The sequence below is a fragment of the Mrakia frigida genome (assembly GCF_051309035.1).
Source record: "Mrakia frigida strain ATCC 22029 unplaced genomic scaffold BDY24scaffold_7, whole genome shotgun sequence".
Lineage (NCBI taxonomy): Eukaryota > Fungi > Basidiomycota > Tremellomycetes > Cystofilobasidiales > Mrakiaceae > Mrakia > Mrakia frigida.
Genome location: NW_027481274.1, coordinates 163,696 through 180,972, shown reverse-complemented (window position 1 = coordinate 180,972; position 17,277 = coordinate 163,696). Strand labels below are relative to the sequence as shown.

The 17,277-nt window shown below is 54.3% G+C and overlaps 6 protein-coding genes across 6 annotated transcripts; 4 read left to right on the top strand and 2 right to left on the bottom strand.

Moving 5' to 3' along the window:
• Positions 1-42: 42 nt before the first annotated feature.
• On the top strand, positions 43-912 carry BDY24DRAFT_381580 (uncharacterized protein). Its single transcript, XM_076639368.1, has one exon. The coding sequence runs from the start codon at positions 457-459 to the stop codon at positions 667-669; it is 213 nt and encodes a 70-aa protein (XP_076498743.1). The 5' UTR covers positions 43-456; the 3' UTR covers positions 670-912.
• On the bottom strand, positions 829-4,578 carry TRL1 (tRNA ligase). Its single transcript, XM_076636863.1, has 8 exons — positions 4,554-4,578; positions 4,321-4,444; positions 3,825-4,228; positions 3,567-3,745; positions 3,401-3,497; positions 2,450-3,329; positions 2,184-2,331; positions 829-2,087 (listed from the first exon to the last, which is right to left on the bottom strand). Exons 3-8 carry the CDS (start codon positions 4,173-4,175, stop codon positions 989-991), a joined length of 2,754 nt encoding a protein of 917 aa, XP_076498742.1. The 5' UTR covers positions 4,176-4,228; positions 4,321-4,444; positions 4,554-4,578; the 3' UTR covers positions 829-988.
• Positions 4,579-4,794: 216 nt separating this feature from the next.
• Positions 4,795-6,340, top strand: CMG1 (Cmg1p; the record flags this gene model as incomplete). The annotated part of the gene is made up of 4 exons (XM_076643147.1): positions 4,795-5,368; positions 5,449-5,645; positions 5,720-6,115; positions 6,206-6,340. The coding sequence occupies 4 exons, from the start codon at positions 4,795-4,797 to the stop codon at positions 6,338-6,340; spliced, it is 1,302 nt and encodes a 433-aa protein (XP_076498741.1).
• Positions 6,341-6,792: 452 nt separating this feature from the next.
• On the top strand, positions 6,793-9,130 carry BDY24DRAFT_413167 (uncharacterized protein; the record flags this gene model as incomplete). Its single annotated transcript, XM_076643146.1, has 9 exons — positions 6,793-6,855; positions 6,929-7,167; positions 7,259-7,299; positions 7,403-7,473; positions 8,223-8,302; positions 8,389-8,590; positions 8,688-8,727; positions 8,792-8,853; positions 8,936-9,130. 9 exons carry the CDS (start codon positions 6,793-6,795, stop codon positions 9,128-9,130), a joined length of 993 nt encoding a protein of 330 aa, XP_076498740.1.
• Positions 9,131-9,721: 591 nt separating this feature from the next.
• BDY24DRAFT_338140 (P-loop containing nucleoside triphosphate hydrolase protein) lies at positions 9,722-11,132 on the top strand (the record flags this gene model as incomplete). The annotated part of the gene is made up of 3 exons (XM_076637316.1): positions 9,722-9,928; positions 10,414-10,601; positions 10,751-11,132. 3 exons carry the CDS (start codon positions 9,722-9,724, stop codon positions 11,130-11,132), a joined length of 777 nt encoding a protein of 258 aa, XP_076498739.1.
• Positions 11,133-13,519: 2,387 nt separating this feature from the next.
• Positions 13,520-17,273, bottom strand: GUS1 (glutamate--tRNA ligase GUS1; the record flags this gene model as incomplete). The annotated part of the gene is made up of 15 exons (XM_076638044.1): positions 13,520-13,589; positions 13,672-13,694; positions 13,825-14,475; positions 14,553-14,709; positions 14,796-14,961; positions 15,072-15,178; positions 15,262-15,429; positions 15,540-15,748; positions 15,831-15,989; positions 16,072-16,199; positions 16,279-16,345; positions 16,425-16,555; positions 16,637-16,698; positions 16,781-16,815; positions 17,067-17,273. 15 exons carry the CDS (start codon positions 17,271-17,273, stop codon positions 13,520-13,522), a joined length of 2,340 nt encoding a protein of 779 aa, XP_076498738.1.
• Positions 17,274-17,277: the final 4 nt, after the last annotated feature.

Sequence of the window (17,277 nt, the reverse complement as noted above, 5' to 3'; positions counted from 1 at the left end):
GATTGCCTCCTCTCGTTTCGCGACTTCAGGAACCGAGTGATTGGAATTCTCGACTGGGAGCTCTGCACTCTGGGTGTGTATCTTCCTCATCCTTGAATCTGAGGCGTCGATATCTTTCGTTGACCTTGTTTGTCCCCCCTTTTTTCCAGGCTCACCACTCGCCGATCTCGGAAACCTCCTTCTGCCTTTCTCTCTCCCACCTTCTTCCGTTCCCGATCGCCGTACGTAAGCTGGACAGTTTTGTCCCTCAGTCTCGTCGTCAACGCCCGAGCGTCTCCCAGACTTTGACGCGTCCCTCTTCCTTTTGCTTTGTCAGTTCAACGTGGTCTCCTACTTCCCATTGGATCTGACGATGTAACGAAAGCTCTCGGCCTTCCTTCGAAGAGCGTTTTACTCTCGGAATGGAGGAAAGGAATCATCCAAGGAGGAGGGACTGCTGAAGAACTGGATAAAGCCATGTTGTGGGTGGAGGTCTGGATGCTTTGGAGAGTGGGTGTTTTCCTTCCGCCTCGGGTCGGTATTCCCGTCCTTCGACTGACACTCGATCTCCTCTTCAACAGCTCGCTATTATCATCCAGGGAATCGCAGCTCGAGTTCAAAGAGGTAGGCGTCTCCTTTCGTTGTTCTCCTTTTGCCTCCTCGGGAACTGACCCCAAGCTTCTCGTTTGAAGGACAAGCGTCGAGCGCCGAAGCGAAGGAGCTGGGAAGCCGGGATACTTTTGGGCTCGTTGGAGATATTTGCCTAAAGAAGATCAGGGATGGAAGGAGGAGGGAAGTCAAGTCGAAGCTTTGATTTTTTACGACGTCTTTGATTTTGATCGATTGCTCTAGCTCTCCCTTCCCAGAGATACGAGAGAAAGAGCGTCGTAATGGGTAGTATGCAAATGCTAAGCAAACGAACGATAAATAAGCAAAAGCAGACGAAGGCGAGAGGGAGATGGAGCGAAACGAAACGAAACGAAACGCAGACGCGTCTGTCAAACCCAAATCAAGCGAGTCCCTTCACCCTCCCCTTCCCGACCTCAACGCCCTTCAAAGCAATCGACCAAACACCCTCCACCTTCTTCCCCTCCCTAAAGTCCCTAACCATCGCTCTAGCCTCGAACGGAGCAACCTCCATGTCCCTCGTCCCAACCGTAACGTGCATCCCGTCTTTGTCGTCCTGAGGCAACTCGAGCGTTCCTTCGCTCTGATCCGGTTCAACGTCCTCGATCGAGAGAGCCATGATCCTCTCGTTCCAGATGAGGTGGTGCATCTTGAAAGCGAAGAGAGGTCGAGAAGGATCTTTGGCGATGGCGACGCATTCCGACCAGGTTCGAGCTTTGGGTCCTTCGAACGACGATGCGGCTGCTTCCTCCTCGGTGGTGAATCCAGCGGCTTCCCGTTCGTCGGCGATTTCCTTCTCGTGGATGAGAGTGACGTGAGGTTTGGCGATGATCCTCTTGTTCTCGATGAGGTGTTCCAGGAAGACGAGCGGGTCGACGCGTCCTTCTCCCTCTCCCTCCTCGACCTTCACCTCCCCTTCAACCACCGACCCAGCTACCGCCCTCCTCACAATATCTACCACGTCAATCTCCGGTGCGAGAGCGTAGTACCTCGGCTCAGCAGTCTTCGTCCCATCCATCTCCTTCTTCACCTCCGGATCGTACCCTCTCGCCCACTCCAGAGCCTTCTCGATCTTTCTCTCCTCCGGCTTCTCCAACCCCAGCAACTCTCCCAACTTCTCAATCACAATCTCCAAGTTGTCCTCCAGCGAGTTCTGGATCTTGAGCTCGATGGTTTCGTCCGCTTCCGTCGATTCGAAGGCTTCGGAGGAATCGATGAATCGCCAGAGGATGGCTTCGTGGCGCATGAGGTCGAGGGGATCGACTCGGAGGGATTGATGTTTGGATCCTCGTTCGAGGACTCGGGCAGAGCAGATTCGGTGGAGCTCGTGGAAGGAGGAGGGTTGAGAGGGACCATCGATGGGCCAGTGGAGGGCGACGAGACGGGTGGGGAGAGTCGGTTTGGGAGGTTGGGTGGGTTTGGGTTTGAATTTGAGAGCGACGGTGGAGAGTTGGGAGCGGTGTTGTTCGAGTTGGTTGTTTCTGAAGATCAAAGAGCAATCATAGTCCGTTGAGTCAGCGAAGGAGAAAGCGAGGACGCAGAAGAAAGGGAGGGAGAAGAAAGACGACGCGACTCACCGATCAGCGTAAACGACATCGTGTGTCTTGAGCAGATCTCCGACGTTCTTGGTGAAGGTAGAAGCCGTTTTTTTGGTGGTAACATCATCGCTCTGAGTGTGACCGAAGCCGTAGAGTCTCGAGAGGACGAGTCCAATCGCAGTCTTGCCTGTCGAACGCAAAACCAAACTCAAGTCAGCGAACGCGTCCCCTCTTCTCTCTCGGCCTTCGACTGCCTTTTCCTTCCGTCCCTCTCAAGTACTCAACAGAGAGAAGACAGGACTCACCACATCCAGGAACAGCCACAGGGAACACGATCGTCTTTCCCCATCCATCCACGCCTCTCTTCTTCCCATCCTCTCCCTTCATCCCGTCTCCCTTCCCTCCCCGTCCCCCGAACGTCTCCCGCCCCTCTCTCAGCTCCGCAGCTCCCTCCTCCGTCTCACACCACTCCAAAAACTTCTCCCTCACAGCCACAATCCCCTTCCCCTTCTTGATCCCTTCAAACCACTCCGGGTTCGTCTCCATGACCCTCCGGCACCACACCTCGTACAGGATACTCTCCGGATCCTGCAGCTTCGACCTAGGAAGCTTGATCTCCCTTCTGGGCTGGGGTTTCGAGTCCGGGTTTTGGGGGTTGGAGGGAACCAGAGGGTCGAGGAGAGGGAGAAGAGCTTTAGTGATCTCTCGGAACCCTCGGTAACGGAGGTAGGGTTGTTCGAACTTGACTTTGAAGAAGAACGGGGATCCTGGAGGGTAGGGAGGAGGGACGAGAGGTTTGGGTGGGAGGACTTGTTTAATCTTCCCGTTTTTGGTTCGTTCGATGGGTGCTGGAGGGGAGAGGGAGAGGTTGTTGAGATCGGTTTCCAACGAGACGGACGCGTCTGAATCGGCGACGGTGCATCTGACGACGAATCCCTCCACGGGCTCTCCTTCCCACTCCCCTTTGTCCTCGACGGACTGCGTGAAGGTTCGGACTTCGGCGATGGTGTTCATGACGAGACCTTTGGTTGGGATGAAGCCCCAGTCGGAGGCGAAAGAGCTGACGGTGGAGGGAGGGAGGGTGGAGAAGTCGGGTGCGACGTTGAGGTTGAGACCGTGGAGGTGAAGGCCTGTGAGGTGAGGTGGGTAAGGGAGGACGTGTTCTTCGAAGGAGTCGTCGCAAAGCTGGAGGCAAAAGGGAAGGAAGGAAGGTCAGGCGATGAGTCGAAGAACAAGGAAGAGCGAAAGAAACGAACCTCAGCAACAGCCGTCAACTTTCGATCCCAGAGGACCTTAGCGAGCTCCTCTTCTGTCCGACCCTTCGCAGCGAGATGCTTCTCCAGCCAGACTCGTCTGAGGAAACAAAAGGCTGAGAGTCAGTGAACGAGACGAGACTGAAAAGGCGAGGACACGACGACGCACCCCATCTGAGCGTGATTCATCCCTGCGTCTCCGTCAGGACCAGAGACGCTCTCTCCCAAAGCATGCTTGCTCGTGACCAAGAGAACGTTCTCCTCGATGGCTGAGATGAGGATGAGGCATCCGTTGGATTTGAGGGTGAGATGGTAAGGAGCGACGGTGAATTTGGAGAGGGATTCCCACTGAAACGAGAACGAGAAAGGGGAAGGTGAGCTTAGATCGTCCTACTTTACCTCGTAAATCCAAAGGTTGACCACTCACATCCGTGTAAGGCACTTCTCCAGTGTTGAAAAACTTCTCGTAACCCCTAGCAACGATTCTAAACTCCTTCTTCTGGTCGTCCTCCTCGGCCTGCTCTCCTTCTACCTCCTCTGTGAAGAGTCCTCGAGCGAGCGTTGGGAGAGGACAGGGTTGAATCCTGTAGAGATGCTCTGGCATCTTCCATGACGAGATGTTGTGTTGCCTTGAAGGAGTTGAGTGAGTGTAGAGGGTCGGTTTGATGAGCTTTGGGTCCGAGATTCGAAGGGCGGCGAGAGTGCGGACGAGAGGAGTAGGGGAAGGATAGGTGGAAGGATCCGAAGGGACGAAGGAGGAGGTGGAAGCGAAGACCATCGTGGAGGAGAGGAGAAGGAGGTGGTGTCGTGGCGATGGTGGAAGAATGGAAGCTGAGAAGGAAGGAGAAAAGAGGTGAGCTCGAAGGGAAACAGAGGGAGCTACGACGAGCTCGTTCTGCCGGAAGGGTTTGAACAGAACTCACCTCGTTTGAACCACTGATTGAAGGCCTTCCCTATGAACGCTTTTGTGGATCTGATCCTAAGAAAGTGGAGGGAGTCGTCCTTTACGAGAGAGAGGGAGGAGGGAGGGAAGGAAGGAGAGAGAAGCTGAAGGAGAGTGGACAGTGCAAGTGGCAAAGGAGCATAGAGGCAAGAGTTAACTTTCTATACTGAACGAGAGGCTCGAGTCACTCTTCTCTCGTATAGAATGACTCACCTGAAAGATGCGGTTGGGATCCAAAAAGGAAGGGAGAGCGGGCGAGCTCGATTCCGCCGAAATTCGTTCGAGCTCACCTTACGCTCCTTCCCTCCCGACGACGAGCTTCTCTACTTCCAGAAGTCAACTTTAACTCGTCTCTCTACGGCTTGGACTTCTTTATCGACCTCTAGGAATCTATAGACCTCGCTTCATCTTCATCTCCTCCATCTCCTCCATCTCCTCCCAGCCGTCCTCCACCATGCCTCCCTCCTCTTCCGACGAAGAAGACTTCATGTCCGACGCCTTCCTCGCCTCCCTCGAATCCTCCTCCTCTGCTTCAACCTCCAAACCACCCAAGACCTACCAGGAGTCCCGTCGTCAGGCTCTTGCTGCTTCTCAAGCGAAGAACAAAGCCAACGCTCTCAAACCGTATCGACAACGAGAGGAGGAAGCGAGGAGGGAAGGAATGGAGAAGAACCTGTTCGAGAGGGAACTAGAGAAGAAGGAAGGTGTAGGAAAAGCGATGGGGATGATGATGAAGATGGGATACAAGGTTGGAGAAGGATTGGGGAAGAAGAGGGCGGGAGGGGAGGAGCAGGAGAAGCTGGGAGAGGGAGGGAGTGGCCGTGGAGGGAAGGTTGCTCCTGTACCTGGAGAGGTTGTAGATGGTGAGGAGGAACACGAGGGATTCGGTAGAGGTGGGATTGAGAGTAGTAAGAGGAGGAAGATGGAGGAGCCTGCTGCTGTTGTTGTGGAGGCGAAGGAGGACTCGAAGGCTGAAGCGTCGACGTCTGGACATCGGTTCGAGCCCGTCGCTGTTTCGTTCTGGGCAGGTAAGTCCTTCTCTCAGAGTCTCCCTTATCCTCTAAAGAACTCGGTGTACTGATACTGGGACTCCCGTCCATCTCCCCAGGTCGCAAGGGACTCGGTTCCAAAGCTCCTCCACCTCCTCCTCCCCGTCCCACCACCACCTCCTCCTCAACACCCGCTCTCGACCCTACTGCCTACCGATCTCGAGCAGCCATCGAGTACGCCGAAAAAAAAGCAGAAGGTCAACTTGCAGCCGCTCGTCGTACCGTCGTCGAGATGGACGAACGAGAGAATCGAGGAGTGAGTTTGACTTTCTCCTTTTCGCGTCTCGCCTACTTCGTCCGTGTCCTGACCCTTCAATATTACTCTCACAGTTCTCCATCCTTCATCTCAACCCACACTACATCCCCTCTTTCCCCGAACCTCTCCTCCAACACCTCACCGGCCACGCTCCTCCGTCGAAACGAGCTCCTTCTTCGATCCTCTCACCACCACCTCCTCCCATCGAGTCCTTCGAAGCCGAATCGAACGCTGCTACCGCGAGTCTACTCAAGCAACAGATGGAAGCAGACTCGCTGGCTCCTATTCTGACCCTCGAGGAGGAGGAAGAGGAAGTGGGTGGGATGGGAGACGCGATGGCAGGTGGGAAGAAGACGAAAACGAGACGGGAGGAAGAGGAGAGTGAGAAGAAGGATGGGGAGGTCGAGGGAGGAGAAGAGGAGGACTGGGAAGTTCTTGCTGGGGAGGCTAGGAAGTTCATCTTGCTACCTGTGAGACTTCAGAACTTCTTTCAAACGGAGCGGCGGAGAAGAAGAGAGGACAGAGGACTGACGCGTCTTTGTTTCGTTCGTTGGGAACAGGCCACGGAACGACTCGCCCACACGCTCCAGTACCTCCGAGAGGACTTCAACTACTGCTTTTATTGTGGTGTGGAGTATCGCTCGGCGGAGGAACTCGAGCAGGACTGCCCTGGCTTGACGGAGGACGATCACTAGGCTCTCCCTTACTTTTGGTTCGCTCGTCTCTTTTTCTGCCCTTCGTCCCACCTTCTTTCCTTGTCTGATTCCCTTCTCCTTCTTCAGTCTTATCTACCCACGATTTATGACCTTCACGAGCTCTTCTTCGTCCCTCCCTTCCCCAAGCGAAAGTCAAACGTCGAGTCGCGTCTTGTTTTGATTCGAACCCACCTCGACCTCTCGGCGTCCTTCCTCGACTAAGCGAAACGGCGTCACACCTGCTTGCTTTTCTCAAATTTTCGGACTCTGGCGGCCTTGGATTTAGCCTTGGATGGTCAGCTGGCGCTTGGTAGCAGCGTTCCTGATTCGCGTCGAAGAGGCATTTAAACTCATGGTTCTCCCTCGTTTCGTCCCTCTTCCCTTCAATTACCACCACCTCTCCCCTTTCCAACTTCGACCATCCCTTTCATCCTTCGCCTTCTCTCATCACCATGGTCCAAATCCTCACCCTCCTCACCACTCTCGCTCTCGTAGCTCCCACTTTCGTCCTCGCCGTTCGTGCCTCTCTCGCTCTCCCTCCGTCCCCCTCCGATCTGACCTCGACCCCTCCCCTTGCTTCCTCACCAGGATACCTTCGACGTCCAAATAGGCAAAGACGGTCTTACCTTTACTCCCAACTCCATCAAGGCCGTCTCAGGCGACATCGTCAACTTCGTCTTTGCAACCAACGGCGTTTCTCACACGGTCGTCCCTTCGACGTCGTTTCTTCAGCCTTGCGCTTCTTCTACCACCAGTACCTTCCCGACTCTGAATGGACCTATCGGGAGTGGGACGGTTGGATACACCGTGCCTAGTTCTGATACTCAGTGGGTGATTTCAAGGGCGACGTTGTTTTTCATTCGATCTCGACGCGGACGACAAAAGCTGACCTCGTCCTTCCCTTCGTTCTCTTCGAAGATCTGCTGTGGGACTGCTGATCACTACAGGCAAGGAATTGGGTACGTTTCGCTCTCTTCATCCTTTACGACCGAGCGTTGAACGCGTCGAGCTCACCTTCGACCTCCTGTCCTCTCTCTCTCTTCCCCTCTCTCTCGGAATCAGTCTTCGTCGTCAACCCACCTACCACCGACTCCAATCACGGAGGTCAGTCCATCTCCAACTTCCAGAAACATGTGCGTTTTCTGCTTCTTCTCGTTCACCGTCGCGACGTCTCCTCGTTTTCATCGAGACGCCCTTCCTCTGGCTCCTTCTTCTCCACGAACCCTATCACCGCCAAATCCTAACACAATCCTTTTCCCTCTCCCTCTCCCTGAGGCTGAAGGTTAGAACATCACATCAGGAGCGAAAGGGAAGATGGTCGAAAGGAGCCGTCGCGTCGTCGTTGCCGGATTTGTTGCGTTGGCTTTGAGAGCGGCTTTGCGACCCTTTCGAATTAGGGAACGTTTTCGCCTTGTCTATTTTTGTCTTCGATGTTTTGTTTTCCGTCCTTTTGATGGATTTCGAAGGGGAAGAGAGAGCGACTTGACGTCGCCGTTTTGCCCGCGGGAGATTGACGAGCATCTCCCTTTCGTATCGCCACTCTCCACGAATGATAGGCTTGAAGCTTCTTCCTTATCCTGAACGCATGGAGACGTTGGAAGAACTTATCGGAGGGGAGTCTCATGAGCTGAGTCCTTGCTCGAAATGCCTCGCTCGGTTCCATTCATTTCGTCTCCTCCAACCATCACTCCCTCTCTCACTTGAACTTTACATCTCAACACGCTGCACTCGCTCGCACTTCTCCTCATCGCTCCGATCTTGTCTCTAGCAGTGAGTTCGCTCTGTCCCGCTTCTTTCGTCGTCGTCGTTGCCGTCAGCTCATCATCGTTTTTGGCTCGTTTCCTCCCTCCCCTTCTCTCTCTCCTCTCCTCTCTTCTTCCAGGCTACCTTCACTGTCGAAGTGGGCAGGAACGGGAACACCTACGAGCCCGACTTCGTGAACGCTGTTGCAGGAGACACCATGTAAGCTCGTTCTCCCTCCTCGTCTCATCATCTCGCTTCCCGGTTCCCCTGAGCTAAGAGCCTCCCTTTCCGCCTCTCTCTTATAGCATCTTCAACTTCTCCGCTACTACCTACCACGACGTTCTCACCAGTGTCTCATTCGACCAACCCTGCCGAGAGTTCACAAGTGCTCGACAATCCTCCACCGACGCGGGAGTCGAGAAGAGGCAGTCGGATTCGATTTTGGTCTTCTCGCCCATCAACGGTGGGCCTGTCGAGTACTCTGTTACTACTAGTGGGACTATTTGGGTGAGTGAACTGTCTTCCTGCTAGAGCTCGAAGGAAAGAGGAGGGAAGGGAGCAGAGAGCTGATCACGAGAGCGAGTTCGACGTCGGATGAGTTCAGGCTCATTGTTCAGTTGGATCTCACTGCGAGCAAGGAATGGGTGAGTCTTGATGTTTCTCCTTGTTTTCTACAGTAGCTGATGCTTCGAACTGCTCTTCATTCAGTCTTCGCCATCAACCCTGATCCTGCTGGAGGAACTCAAACAATCGACGCGTTCAAGGCCCTCGTTCGTCCCCTCTCCCTACCCCCTTTCTTTATCTTTCTCTTCTACTCACTGACTCGTCGTAGTGACAAACGCCTCTGAACAGGCCATGGGAGCATCACCGAACTCTACTTCGTCCTCCGTGGTCGATCAAGCTTCGTCCGCGGTGGCAGCAGCAAGCTCGACTGCCGCTGCAGCTGCTTCTCAGACTCCTGGTGCTGGAGATAGGACCGCATCCGCTGGTGGAGTGGGAGGGCTGCTTGGCGTCGCGTTGTTGGTTATCGGAGGATGGCTTGCTTGAGAGCGAGAAGTCGCGACGCGTCGTCGATCCCGCTTCACTTCCGTTTGGATTCGCTCGTCGGCTACAGGACTCTTCGGCTCTTCTATAACGACTCAGTTTTCTCTTTCATTTTGCTATCCTCGTTCCTCGTGCTGGCTGGACCTACGACGGTTTCCTTGTCGTTGTCGTTCGAGAGCGAGCTCGGTCATGATTCCCTTTGCACTCCAGAGATCCTTGAGTATCTAGGGGCATGGAGAGTGTTTTCTGCGTGCGCCTGACTGCCTGCTATCCCAACCTGAGAAGCTTCAGGGAAAAAAACTGAAAGAAGAAAGGCGTCGTCTCGGCTCTGACAGAGATGGATTGGTCGTCTCCTCGCGATCAGTCGATTCAAGCCTCTCATTTTTTTCCACCAAGGGAACGATCTCCGACCAAGTCGAAAATCTTCTCTATCCACTCAGGAAGACTCAAAACTCGACCCGATCTGAAACGCTGCAGAGGACTCCAAACTCTGCTTCACCTTGCCCTCCTCTTTTGTTTGAACCTCAACTACGACTCCCTCCCTTGCCTTCTCCCTCTCTTCCCTCCCCGAACCTCATCCTCTACCCCTCCTCAATGTCGTCGAATAACTTCACCCTCAAGCGGAAGATCGCAGTCATGGGCTCTCGGAGCGTAGGGAAATCCTCCATCGTCGCTCGATACATCGTCGGACCCAACGAAGAGATCGACTCTTACCACCCAACCATCGAATCCGTGAAGCAGAAGACTCTCGAGTGGGCAGGAAGGAACTGGATCTTGGACGTTGTAGACACTGCCGGACAGGTAAGTTTTCGTCGACAGCTGCGTTCTGTTTGGTTTAGGAGAAAAGGGGAGAGAGGAGAGAGGAGGAAGCGGGGGAGGGAGGACGAGGAGCAAGGGAGGGAGGGAGGGGGCTTTGCGTCAGAGAGTGGGAGGACAGGAGGTGTTCAAATTTGTTGAAGCTTAGAAAGAGGGTTTGAGGGCATCTACCCGATCCATCGAGGAAGAAAATCTTCCTCTCAGCGGATTGGGAGGGAGGGATCGACCTCCTTCATCGACGAGCTCCCGTTATCTCACCTCCCCTTCTGCTTCCTTGCCCTTAAAGAAGCATGCTTTGCTGACTTTTCCTCCTGCTTTTCTTTCTTCACTCCTCCTCCACCTCCTCGCTTCCCTCTCCCTCTTCCCGTTGCTCTCAATCTTTTCCAACAACCTCTTCCTTCGCATCCTCCTCCCGAACTCGCCCGGCCTGCTTCACCTCCATCCCTCCTTCTTCTTCGCCACCACCTCAGGACTCTTCGTCCTTCTTCCCTCTCAAGTACGCTGTTGGAGTTCACGGATACGTCCTCGTCTACTCGATAGCCAACAGGCCTTCGTTTGAGCTCGTCATGACGATCTACGAGAAGATGCTGGAGCAGACTGGAGCGGAATGGGTCCCTTGCGTTGTGGTGGGAAACAAGAGTGATTTGGACGCTGCTAGGTGAGTCTCTGTTTCCTTCAAGCTCTCTTCGGGTTGTAAGCAAGGCACCAGCACGAGGCGGAGGGAGCACAGTGATCGCCAGGAGGAAGGTGTCGTCGGTCTATCGACCAAGTCTCGAGCTGATTTCGTTCTCTCGTTTCTTCTCGCAGAGTCGTTTCTGTAGCTGAGGGAAAGGCTATGGCTGCTAAGATCAAGGCTCCGTTCGTCGAGACAAGTGCTGTCAAGAACGCCAACATCCGTATGTCCTCTCCTCCCTTCGTTCTAGCTCTCACGACCTCGCAGCCCCTTCCTCCTCTCATCGTAGCTGACCTCTTCCTCTTCGCTTCGCTTCCCTACAGACGAGCCCGTCAACCTTCTCCTCGCCGAGATCTACAAGTCGGAAGGAGGTGTCGTCCCTGCTGCCCCCGCTGCTTCTGGAGGAGGAAGCTGGCTCGGAGGATGGTTCGGAAAGAAGTAGAGCGACCCCATCCGGACGCGTCTCTCTCTCTCTCTGGCTCTCTCTTTCTTTCTTTCTCTCGAACCTCTGCATAGATCTCTTCAACTATTTGTTTCTTCTTCTCCTGTAGATATATACGGCTTCGCTTTACCTCTTCTCATTTTCGTCCTTCTCATGCTCTTTCCTTTCCTTTCCATGCCTCCCGTCCCCTCCCCCCTCTCTCCATCGCCTCTCATCTCCGCTAGTACCGACTCATCAGTCGACCATCGTACTCTGTCTCCTTCATCCCCCACCCCGTCGTGTCCTCGCTACTCCTACGCTACCTTTTGTACCACCTTATCGTCCTTCGTTTCGACTCTCGTTTCCGTTTCGTTCGTTCGTCCCTCGCGACTCCCCTTCTCGTCCTACCTCTCTTTTCTCCCTCAACATGTCTTCTCTTCTCAAACATTGTTCTTCGACGTCTCTCGCTCCTGCTTTGGGCCTTCTTGCGAACCGAAAAAAATGCCGAGGTGATTCAGGCGCTTGCGTGATGTTCGGTGTTTTGGATTCACCCTTTCCTCCCCTCCTCCCTTCTTCCTTTCAACCACCACCTGCCGACAGCCCACACTCCCGAAAGCGAATCCCTCTCACTTCAACTCGCGCTCTCACATCCTCGTCATGACCAAGTGCGTATCTGCTCTTCCTCTGGCCCTATTCTCCTCGTTCACCAACGCATCGAGCTGACGCTGTTCTCCCCTCCTCCCTTTCCTTTGCTTCTTCTCCCTTCCCTCTACTTTCGTACAGTCCGACCGATACCCATCCTACCAACACTGGAGCGACTGGAGGAGAAGGAGACGCTTTGTTCGCGTCCATGTCTTCCAATCGCGTTCCAACCTCGTCGACGTCGTCCTGACGTTCCCTCTCACTTCTCTCCATCCCGTCCTTCCTTCCCTTCACCTCTTCTCTCTCTCGTCCCTCGCCTTTTCGCGTCCAACTCATTCAGGGACAAAGCCGTCGACAAAGCTGCCACCAAGGCCGGACACAAGCAGTTCGTCTTTTTGCTCTCGTTCTCTTTCCTCCTTCTGCCGACTTGGCTCGTTCCTCTTCTAACGAGCTTCCTTCCCACTTCGACTCTCGACCCCTTCAGGTCTCATGGGACCATTGAGAAGATCTCCGATGGGATCAGGACTGGATTCCGCAAGCTTACTGGGAAGGTGAGCCATTTGTTCGACCTTCGTCGCGTCGTCGGACGTTGAGCTGACGTTCTGTTCTCTCTTGACGCTAGGACGTCCCCGTGAAGGATAAGGAGCGAAAGTAGAGAGCGCGAGATTGAGAAGCTCCAGTAACGATTATGATATGGCTCGACTTAGTATCTTTGTTCGTGGACAGGAAAGAAGGGCGGCGACGCAGAGGAAGAAGACAGGCGTCGAGCTTGTCTTCAAACCCTCAACTCTTTGCTCCTTTGAGTCCCCGTTTCAAGGTATGCGAGAAAATCTGGAGCTCGGTTGGATCGGAGTGATCTTCTGGAAGTATTTTTGAGAGGGCGAGACGTCATTCCCCGCTGACCTCCTTTTCTTTCCTCCCCTTCCCCCTCCTACTTCACCTCTAACCATCACCATCTCCCACCCTACTCTTCTCCTTTGATACAGCTCTTTCAGAAGAAAGAAATGAACAGGTTCGTTCATCGTTTTCCGGCTTCGAAGGTCTTGAGAGCGAAGCTGACCAGCTTTCGTCTTGCTTTCTTTTCGACGTCTTCGTCCTCTCTCTCTCCCTTCTATTCCCTGTCCCTCCTTTCCTTTCCACCAGAATTAGCGACAAGCAACTTCCTGATCCTGGATCCAACTCAGTCTCGGGAAGCTCGAAGGAAAGCTCCTCGTTCGTACCTCTCGCGTTTTTCCTCTCCTTCTCCCGACCCCAGCTGTTTCTTTCTGCTGAGCTTCTGATCCTGCATTGCCCTTTACAAGCTCGAGCAACAAGACCAAAGAGCAACATCCGTCCTCAGAAAGATCCCAGTGCGTTCAATTCTCCTTCCCTTGCCGCCTTTGCCGTGTGCTGAGTTCGAAACGACGCGCGGTTTGACCTCTCCTCCTCTTTCTTTCCTCCCCCTCAGAATCGACCAGGAAATCGACGAGAAGATTCAAGAGGGTCTCGAAGTAGCTGTCGAGGAGTGGATGAAGGAGGAGGTCCGTTCTCTACCGATTTTGAAGCTGAAGGAGGGAAATACAACGCGTCGTCGACTTCGAGCTGATCGAGTCCCCCTTGCGCCTTTCGATCTCAGATGGGTCCCGGAGGAGATAAGGAGACGAAGTAGAGCTTTGGACCAGCTTCTCAACTCTCTCTTATGATGCACGAGCCTTCACGGGTGACATCCGAGGCTTGAAAGTGCCGCCGCGTCGCGTCGCGTCTCAGTCCCCTGCGTCGCCTCGACGATTTCTCCGATCGAAGACCCTCGAGTACCGAAAACCGTCAAATCACCCGTCTAAATATCTATCAACGGACCCCTTTAAAGCTCAGTGTAGGGCTTCGAAGGGTACATCGACTCGATTCCTCCCGTCTGGACATTGGTGTCTCCGCTGAAAAGAAGGGAACGAAGCGACGAGGTCAGCAAGGTTCAGAGAGATGAGAAAGGCATTAAGTAGAGGGAAGATGACTCACTAGACTCGCTTGATCTCGTACATCTAGTAGGGAAAATGAGAGAGGAAGGAGTCAGTTCTCGTCACGTCGACTCCGCGTCGTTGAGCTCCTTCTTCAACCTTTGAAGACGTGAAAGTAGACGAGAAGGAGAAGAAGATGAAGCTATCAACTCACCATCGTCGACACAGGGATCTCAAACCCAGCAGTCGCGTCCGAAAGCACCACCCTCGTCGGCGACAACCCGTTTCCAGCTGCAGCTCCCGTCGCCTCCTCCGCTGCCCCCTTCTTGGCCGCTGCCATCCTCTCCTTCTTCGAAACCTTCTCCACCGGAGCCGCTCCTCCCTTCTTCCCCTTCAACTTCTCCTCTTTCTCCTTCGCCATCACCGCCTTGCTCTCCACCGTCACCGCTCGTCCATCAGGGATCAAAACAAACTCCCACCTCTTCCCGTCCTCTCCTCCTCCAACCGAATCACAGATGAAGTACCCCTTCCTCTCGAACTGAACCATATCCCCCTTCTGCACATCCTTCAACACGTTCCCGTCCGCGAGGGCCTCCTCCCTGAACTCGGTAGTGGGAGCGAGGAACTTGTCGATGGTGTCGTCCTCTTCGAGCTTCTTCTTGGTGATGAGGTAGTCGAAGTCGAGGAGGGTGACGGGGGTGAGAGGGTTGGAGGGGGAGGAGGAGGAAAGCCAGGTGATTTTTTTCTTGGTCTTCTTGAAGTCTCCGGCGAGGTGGAGTTCGAGACTGAGGGAGGTGATGAGACCGGTGGTAGGGGAGGTGGTTTTGGATCGGACGTAGGCGTTTCCCCAGTCCATGACGGTGACCTGAAGATGAAAGGCAACGAGCGAAAAGTCAGTCTTCGAAGATCGACAGAAGAGAGAGAGCAAGGGAAGGAACGAACCTCCTCGTTGTCGTCGAATGATTGAGCGTCGACCTGCTCGATGAGGATGCTCGACGAGTAGACGGTGTTCTTCTCTCCGAGATCAGGGTTCTTCTTGTGCCTGGGAAGAGACTTGACCTCCTCGGACGAAGGACCTCCGACGATCTCGACGGTGACGCTGGAACGAACGAACGACACAGAATCAGCGACGTGTTCCTCTCGACGCGACGAGACTCGAGAGGAGGACGAAGAGGCAAGACTGACAGGTCCTTCTCGGTCAAAGCGACGTATCGAGGAACGATAGGGTCGATGATCCTCTTGTTGATAGCCCAGATTCCGTCCCACTCGAGGGTCATCTGAGACTGAGAAGCTCCCTGCTGGATGATGAACTCCTTGAGGGCGTCGATGGTGAGTCCTCGTCGTCGGATACCTGTGGAAGGAAAAGTGGTCCAAAAAGGAGAAGGTCGAGATCGATGGTCAGCCAGAAATCATCGAGCGAGGCAGCTTCAAGAGCGTCGAGGAAAGAAGAGGGAGACGAACCTCGGACGGTAGGGAATCGAGGATCATCCCAACCAGCAACGTGTCCCTCAGAGACGAACCAGTGCAGCTTCCTCTTGGAGAGGAGGGTGTAGACGAAGTTGAGTCGACTGAACAGTCCGGAGAGAGGGAGAATCAGCGTCGAGACTCGAAACGACGCGTCGGCGGAGAAGAGACAGGCAAACCGACTCACGAGAAATCCCAAAGCTCAGGCTTCCTGATCTTGAGAGCGTTGATGAACCAGAAGTACTGAGGGTTCCTATCTCGGTACTCGTTGGTCCTGAGAGCGTGGGTTACACCCTCGAGGGAGTCAACGACGGGGCAGGCGAAATCGTACGTGGGGTAGGAGAAGTACTTGGATCTGAACAGGCGAAGGCGGACACGAGGAGGATAGTAGTCAGCGAAGAGAAGGAGGAGACGCTGTGGGGGAAGGAAAGAGCTCAAAGGGAAAGGGAGGACGGAAAGACTCACCCAGTTCGGTGGTGAGGAACGGTAACGCATCGGTAGATGACGGTATCTCGCATGGCCTTGTTGGGATCGTCGAAGCTCATCTTGGCTCGAAGACACCACTTCTGTCCCTCCTCGGTTCCCTTGGTCATCTCGGCGAATCGAGACAGACTGTCCTCGACGGAGGCCTCTCGTCGCTGAGACGCGATTCCGTCCCATCGCTCCTTTCGCATCTGTGAACGAGCGATGAACCAAGAACCGAGAGTCAGAGGAGCTAGAAGGGGTCCGGGAGAGATGAGCTGAAGATGAACGAACCTGCTCCTGGAGAGTATCGTCACAGTAGGCGTTCCCCTCCTTGATGAGTCGGATGGCGATCTCGTGAAGCTTGTCGAAGTGATCCGAGGTGTAGGAGACGGAGTCGAACTTGATGTTGAGAAGCTCGAGATCCTCCTTGATCGACTGCTCGAACTCGGACTGGAGAGAGGAAACGAAGAAGCTCGAAATCAGCGACGAAGAAGGACGTGAGGGCGGAAAAGGAGGAGAAAGTCGAGCTCACCTTCTCCTTGAGAGGGTTGGTGTCGTCGAATCGAAGCAGCATCTTTCCGTGGTACTTGTCGGCGAAGTATCGGTTGAGAAGAGCAGCCTTGGAGTGACCGATGTGGAGGTAACCCGAGGGCTCAGGAGCTGGAAGGAAAGAAGAAGGAGGGAAGAGGTGGTGAGCTTAAGAGGTTCGAGGAGAGGGAGAAGAGGGCTGAAGACGTACGGAATCGAGTAACGACGGATCCGTCGATAGCTCCGGGAAGATCCAGGGTGATCTCGGCCTGCCTAGCCTGTGAGATCGAATGAAGAAGGCGAGAATGTCAGCGAAGGTCGTCGAGAGAGATCAGGAAAGAGGGAGGAGGAACGAACCTTAGCCGCCTTCGCCTCAGCGAGCAATGAAGTGGCCTGAGCGGTGCTGGGAAGCTGGTCGACGAAGGAGAACCATCGAGCGAGATGGACGTGAGTGTTCTTCTTGAGGATACCAATGGCAGGGAGGTTGGCTGAGAAAGAAGAAGACGAGGGCTGAATGAGCTCGAGCTCAAAAGTGAAGGGGGAAGGAAAGGAAGGAGATTGAAGCTCACACTTGATAGCTCCCCAGGTCTCGAAATCCTTAGCACCGAGCTGATGACCGCTGAAGAACGTTCTGTAGAAGGCGAGGATAGAAGAATGTCAGGGAACGAAGACGAAAGGTCGAGGTGAAGGAGGAGCAGAGAAGGGGAACGAACCGAAGAGCGAGCCACTGATCCAGAGCGTCGAAGATCTGAGTTACGGCAGCGAAGGGAACAGTCGAGGTGAGAGGAGTAGGGAGAGTAGGGAAGGCAGTCTGTTCCCAAGTTCAAGCAAAAACGAGAGCAAGAAAGTCAGCCCATCTGTTCATCTCGAGCTCAACTGCTCGGACGACCTTTCCTTCTCCTTCCTTCTTCCTCCCCTCTCCCCCCCTTCCCCCAGCTCTCCATCTCCCACCATCCCACTCCCAGACGACTCGAGAAGCATAGCAGAGCTTTGACTTACCTCCTGGCCCTTGAGGGACTTTCCAATGGAAGCGAGAACGTCCGCCTCGGTGGTTTCCTTCCCAGCGAACTTGAGCTTCCCGTCTCGCTCCCACTCGATCTCGACGTTCGAGTCGATGTCCTGTTGCGAGTTGAGGAAGGTGGCAGCCGCCAGAACCCCAAAGGGGAACGGAACAGCAGTTTGGGAGAGTTGGAGAGTAGTCGACATGGTC